General features: G+C 31.5%; 1 protein-coding gene across 1 annotated transcript; it reads left to right on the forward strand.

Annotated features, from left to right (window-relative positions):
- Window positions 1-223: 223 nt before the first annotated feature.
- On the forward strand, window positions 224-4,335 carry LOC117180582 (flavin-containing monooxygenase FMO GS-OX1-like). Its single transcript, XM_033373076.1, has 4 exons — window positions 224-288; window positions 353-556; window positions 3,566-3,851; window positions 4,027-4,335. Exons 1-4 carry the CDS (start codon window positions 224-226, stop codon window positions 4,333-4,335), a joined length of 864 nt encoding a protein of 287 aa, XP_033228967.1.
- Window positions 4,336-7,034: the final 2,699 nt, after the last annotated feature.

The following is a 7,034-nucleotide window of genomic DNA, read 5'->3' on the forward strand; positions in this document are numbered from 1 at the left end:
GCACGAACTCAGTTCAACAACAACCAAAATTTCACGAGTGAAATAAAAACGCGACTTACTGCCATACTTGTTTAGCAGCGCCCGCTTTTTCTGATAGTATTATGTTATCATTTGTATTATTGATTGATATAATTAAAAATTATAGTTTTATACAAAAGTAGAGAATATCCGACCAGAAAGTATTCAGTTGAATGAGGAAAAATCTACTATTTGGCACGTAAGAATGACAGATTTGACGACAAAACAAATTGTGCACAAAATATTTGATGCGGTTATGATCTGCACGGGGTATGTCTATTTATATTATTTTTACATAACCTTATTTTGAATTCACTTAAATTTTTTATTTTAGGCAGTATTCTGAGTCAAATATTCCTTATATAGAAGGCATAGAAACATTTCCAGGGAGAATTCTCCACTGTAATTCATACAAAAAACCAGAAGAATTTTCTAGAATGTCAGTAATGATTCTGGGAGCCTCTTATTCTGGAACTGATATTGCTGTAGAATTAGCGCCGTATGCTAATCAGATTTTCTTAAGTCACGATGGTGAAAGGTTATGATTACTCTAATATCAGGGATCACATCGGCTCAGAAGTTCAATTTTAGGTAAAGGGAATTTTTTCCGGAAAAATGGTTTCCATTGAGGTTTTATTCGTAGTTTTTTCATTAACTTTTTTATTTGGCTTTGAAAAATCTATTGAATACTTTAGAACTTTCTACTCAAAAAGTTATTTAACTACAGGAAGATCAAAGGTCAAAAAAGAAAGCTAAACAACAGAATTGAAAACGGATCATGTTTGCATTTTTTAAATGTATTTTTATCAGTAAATAGTTGTTTGATTAATAATTTTAATCATTTTTTAAGTTTATTTTTATCAGTACAAAAACCTGTACTATTTGAAAAAAAAATTTTAACTCAAAAAAGACTATTTGAACAACCTACATTTTTGTTTTTGTCTCCATAGGGAGCGTTCAAGTAGGATCTTTACGTTTTGGCACGCACAGAATCCGAAAATCATAACATTTTATCAGTGTCTGTCTGTTTGTATGTCTGTCTATCTATCTGTCTGTATGTATGTTTGTCTGCATATGTGGTTACATGAATGTTGTGGCCACGCTGACTTTTGAAGGATTTGTCCGATCGAGTCAGCCTTTGATACATTCCTTAAGGTTCTCAAAATGAAGGTTAAGTTTGTTAAGAAGATATTTCCAACCAAAATAAAAAAATTTAGAGCATTTTCAAAATAGAAATTTTTTCTCTTCAAATTTCAGATATTTTGGTCAAAATTTCTTATAGATGAATAAAATACTTGTAAATTTTCAATTTTAATGAAAATTAGAAAACTTATATACTTTTGAAATTTTTTAAAACGTTAAAAAAAAAGTAAAAAGAAAATTTGTGTATAGCTTAAGAAATATCAAACCGAATTTCTACTAGATATAAAATATACGTATTTCAAAACTATTCTCATAAAGTTTCTTAATTAGACAAAAGTTCAAAAAGTTTGATCATTTTCAAAAATATGCAATTTTGGTTTGTGAAAGATCCATAAGTTTGAAGGGTTGTTTTTAGTAGATGTCAACAAGATTTATAAATTATTTATGAAGTTTTTCAAATGGACACAAAGTATCAATCGCGATGCGCGCGCTTTGTAATGAGAATGTGATCGTCAAGGTCGCAGGTGCTTTGAGAACCTTCTTTAAGAACAAATCAAAAACAAATTTTAGTTACAATTTATGGCTGTAATTTCTCAGAACTTTAAACCACAGTTTTCGATTTATGTTTTAATATTTATGATATTTTAAAAAACGAGAGCGTACCCGCGCGCCCTAGGCGAGCTCAAACTTGGCGCGAAGCGCCTCGCGCATAACGCGCCAAGAGAATGTGCCTGCGCAGTGGACTTTTTTTTATTGTTCTGCTACAACTGTTTGGTTGACACTTTTCTATTTATTGACTTGATTTCATAAACAATAAGTGATTTGATTGATGATTCTTAATTTTAAGTGAAAATATCTCTTTTAGTGAAAACCTTACCACCTTGGGTTAAAAATATAACTGTTTGGTTGACACTATTTTATTTCTTGACCTAATTTGGTTAAGATTAATTAAAATGATTAAAGATTCATAATTCTAGACAAAAATTGATCTCATTTTTTGTGGAAAATGTATGTTTTCGGAATGATAATAAAATTTATTTCTACACGAAGAGAAATTTCAAGAGATTAATTCACGGAAGTGCGTGATTTTAGAGCCTTGAATTAATCTCCTAAATAGTGCCTTGAATTAATATCCTATAAGTTTCTCTCCATGTAGAAAAGACATCTTTTTCACTTGAAAAGTTTCAAAATTCTTTGATCGTAGCTAAAAAATCATTTTTGTTTGAAAAGTCAGCTATTTTATTGAAAGCTTAATCTTTTTAATTGCGTCAACTGTTTTTCATTATTTGAAATTAAAATATTTTGGGTTGAAATAACAATTATTACATTTTTTTAAATTCCTCTTGCTTTAGTTGAAAAAGAAACCACTTTGATCAAAGTTGAACTACTTTCTTGAAAAATCAATTTTTAGTTAAAGATTCATCATTGTAGTTGAAAATTCAATTCGTTGGTTCAAAATGTGTCAGCTTTGCTGAAAATTCCTGTTTTTGGATTGAAAATTTAAATATTTAGTACAAAATTCAACTGTATTTTACAAAAATTGTCTTGTTGACTTAAAAATTCAACAATTTGGTTGTAATTTTTATGGCTGAGAAATAATTTGTGGTTGAAAGTTCAGCTAGCCTGTTGAAAATTCTGATTTTTTTAAATGAATTCAGCTTCTTCTGATTTAAAATCAAATTTTATTTTGAATGAAATAGCAGCTATTATATTATTCCTTCAGAATTTATCTTTTTTGTTTGAAAATTCAACTACTTCATTAAAACTTTAACTACATTCTTACAAAATTCCTTTTTTAGTTGAAGATTCATCATTTAGGTTTAAAATGCATCTCCTTGAATGAAAATGTATCCATTTTGTGGAAAATGGAACTATTTTGGTAGAAAATTCAACTACTTGGTTCAGAGTTAACTTTTGTGTTGGAAATTCGACTATTTTTTACCAAAGTCATCTTTCTAGCTTGAAAAATGAAAGACTTGCATGCAATACTTCGTTAAAAATTAATTTTTTTGGTTGATGAGTCATAATTTTATTTGAGGATTCAAATATTTTGTTAAAAATTTGTCGTTTTGAATAATTTTAACCGGTTTTGATTTGAAACTCGCACCTTATTTAGTTAAAAATTCGCTTCTTTGTCAAAAATTCATTCTTTGTTTAAAGATTCATTATTTTAGTTTCAAATTTTAATATAATTTGTTTCGAAAATTAGGCATTTTTGGTGAAAAAGGGGAAGATCAGGTCTAAATTCTCGATATAAGGTGCTTTACAGGATGTTTTAAACTTAAAGAAAAAGGAAGTAAAAGTGGAAAAAGCGTATTAGGTAAAAAAGAGGAGACAGAATGTGATCCCTGAAATATTAATTTAAACAAAAATATTATTTTTTAATTTTCTTGATAATTTTCAGATTAAAGAGCACACTTCTTCCTTCTGTAATAGAAGTTCCAGGCATCAAACGAGTAGAAAAGAATACATTTTTCTTGAAAGATGGATGCTCAGTAACACCTGAAGCATTTATCTATTGTACAGGATATTTAACAAAATTTCCATTTTTGGACAAAACCTGTGGAATAACAGTAGAAGAAAATTTCGTTTTTCCGCTTTATAAGCACACCATAAACGTAAATTATCCTTCCATGTGTTTTTTGGGAATAAATAGTGATGTAGTTACATTTCCAATGTTCCACGTCAAGGTACGAATTTCCTTCTGTGAAAAGACATTTTTGTAATGCATGCACGAAATGTTCGCTTTTTGAGGCATGTAAAGCGTACGGGAAGTGATTAATTTAAAAATTGGGTACTTATAGCACACTATATGCTACTCTCATACATTTTAACTTTAATGTTTAGAAACTTATTTATCTACAGGCTCAATACTTTACGGCCCTTCTGAAAAAAGAGTTCATTTTGCCGCTAAAGGAAGTGATGCTGGAAGATGCGAAATTAAAAGTAAAAAATAAAAGACACGCACACAGATTATGTCGTGAGCCATTTAATTTTTTCGATACTTTAACACAGGAAGCTGGGATTGAAGCACTACCAAGCTTTTACAGAAAAGCTTTTCATCTTTGGGCTGATATGAGGGATTCTGATCTCTGTCACTACAAAAATGGTAAAATTGTAATTTCTGAAGATGGAAAAACTGTGGAAATAATTCCGGATCCAAAAACCAGTTAATTTGCTATCCAAAGGAAATTCATTATAAAGTAAGATTAGGTAACAAATACAATGGGTTGCCGAAAAATAAAATTTAAAAATTCCCTTACTTTTCCTTGATTTCTCCCTCACCAATTTTTAATTTTCCCTGACCATTAATATTCAAAAGCCAGAATTTCAAGCTTGTATGACATTTTTAGCATATAATAATTTGTAAAAGAAAAAAAAATTAATTTGAATTGAATTATTTCCAACTTTGTTATTTTAACCACAGATTTAAATCTTTCATAAAGAAGAACAAAATAATCAACTTATTTTTCAACTTAAAAAGTTGCAGTTTAAAGAAGACGAATTCTCAATGACAAATATAATAGTTGATATTCGAATAAAAACATTACGCATTTTCAACAAAAAAGTTACATTTTTACGTGAAGAGTTGAATTTTGAATACAAAGATGAATTCTCAAACAAAAAATGTATTAGTTTATATTCGAACCAAAAATAAAAGAATTTTAAACCAATACAACTCAACTTTGAAGAAAAAAATTTGCATTTTATACACGAAAAGTTGAAAAGGCGAATTTTAAACAAAATACATAGATTTTTAAACAGATAATTGAATTATCAAATAAAAAGATAAATTTTGAACCAGAAATATTATAGTTGAATTTTAAGTAAAAAAATGAAATTTCAACGAAGTAACTACTTTCAGTTAAGCAATTAAATTTTCTATCCAAAAATGCGAAAAATCCAAGCCAAAAGACGAATTTTCTATACATTTTTTCTCTGGATTGGGTACTCAAGTAGTAGCTTGATGTCTCTTTGTTGAAAAGACTCGGACCTTTTCCAGGCTGTACAGTGTTAACTAAGGTGCAGGCGTGTGTGCCCACTCTCATTGTTAAAACAAGTTCAAATAAATGCGATATTCGAGTCCATTGAGTATTTTAATTGATAGTCAGTATTTTTCTAGCTTCCGGTTTTTTTAAAGTGATATTTCCAAGTTGATCGTCTTTTGGTGTTTTGGGAAGTGACAAATCGGACGACGTTTGACTTCCGGTTGCATCGGGATCGATTGTTGGTGAACAATCGTGGTCGTAGCTTTCGGAGTATACATCTCTGCTAAAATTGATCTTTCTAAAACATTTCTAAAACAACCAAAACATTTTTTGGGTAAAAAGTGCTTTGATGGATCTACTCGAGGACACATATATTGGATTACTTTGATAAGACATTTAGAAGTTTATCTGCCACTTTATTTGATCGCCGAACGTGATTCCTTTGCTGTTCCACGCCAGTTCGTAATTAATTCAGCAACATTTGTAGTCCTTCGATCCGGATATGAACTAGCGACACATGTACCGTAGCGCTGATGGATTGTTTGCAACATTGCGAACGTCTTGAGACAGGCTCTTAGGCGTGACAAACTTATCGACTATGTGATTGTGCTCAACGTTGGAAACATCTCGATAAAGACTTGCAGACATAATAAATAATCATAGTGCTGATTGATTGTTTGAAATATTGCGAGCGCCTCGAGACAGGCTCTCAGGCATGAAAATTTACTGTGTGATTGTTCTCAACATTGCAAATATCTCGAGATAGGCTCTCAGACATGACAACCGTACTGCTCATGGATTGCTTGCAACATTTCGAACGCCTTAAAACCGGTTCTCAGACGTGACAAATTTACAGGTCGTGTTATTATTCTCAACATTGCAAACGTCTCGAGACAAGATTCCAGGCATGATAAACAGAGTACTGATGGATGACAGATATACTTGCTGACCATTTGATTGTTTGCAACATTGCGAACGCTTCGAGACAGGCTTTCAAACATGACAGATCTATTGATGTTGGATTCTTTGCAGCATTACAAACGCCTTGAAACAGGCCGTTAGGAATTAGAAACATAATAATTGTGCAATGTTTGGAACATTGCAAGTGCCGTGAGACAGGATCTCAGGCATGAGTGCCTTATTAACAATAACAGATTAGATGTTTTTGTCTTGTTTCCGCATTGCATGGGTAGTTCATTATTTATTTCCTTGCCTTCTAATTATCTGTTGCTCGATATTCGTAAGATAAAATCCCCTTACTGGGGATTTATTTTGTCATTGAGATTGGTTGCAGGTTTGAAAAAATTATAAGTTTATGAATTTTCATGGGCACATCTCATTTTGATACTCATGGACTTTTTGAAGAGCAACTTATCATTGGTAACTTCGATTACACCCAAAATGAACAAATTTTTTTTTATTTCTGAAATTCCAGCGTTTCTGTAACAGCGAATTCGAGCACTTCAGGCTTCCAAACTGTTGTATAGGCCTATCTATCTTGAGCCACTGATAACCCAAACCACTACCTCGGTCATTATCAAGAAGATTCGTTGTCGTTTATGCTATGAAAAGAATCAGAGTATGCTTCATGAAGGCATGATTCGTAAAAAGCCCTAGTTTGAAGACTCGGATCCTTCGACCTCTATGAAAGTTTATTTGGATTCAGAATCTGACTGTTCGGGCTATTTCTCTTTTCTGGCAAATTCTGCTTGCTATAGCAGAAGTCGTTGTAAGGACATCGGATAAACACCAGCTTCGAACGAGATCCCTTCCCGGCTCTGACTCTGAAATCAGTTCTTTATCCCTCAAATTAGTTCGCCACCTTAATTTATCACAAGAGAACATAAATTGTTCCAACAAGACAGTTGAACCTAAGCCAATCAA

Source organism: Belonocnema kinseyi, chromosome 9 (genome assembly GCF_010883055.1).
Source record: "Belonocnema kinseyi isolate 2016_QV_RU_SX_M_011 chromosome 9, B_treatae_v1, whole genome shotgun sequence".
In the NCBI taxonomy this organism is placed as follows: Eukaryota; Metazoa; Arthropoda; class Insecta; order Hymenoptera; family Cynipidae; genus Belonocnema; species Belonocnema kinseyi.

Bases quoted from the DNA above. Each gene is read 5' to 3' on its own strand.
- LOC117180582 (XM_033373076.1), top strand. From the start codon at position 224: ATGACAGATTTGACGACAAAACAAATTGTGCACAAAATATTTGATGCG. The intron at 557-3,565 runs GTTATGATTACT...GATAATTTTCAG, and splicing joins TTAAGTCACGATGGTGAAAG to ATTAAAGAGCACACTTCTTC. The intron at 3,852-4,026 runs GTACGAATTTCC...ATTTATCTACAG, and splicing joins TTCCAATGTTCCACGTCAAG to GCTCAATACTTTACGGCCCT.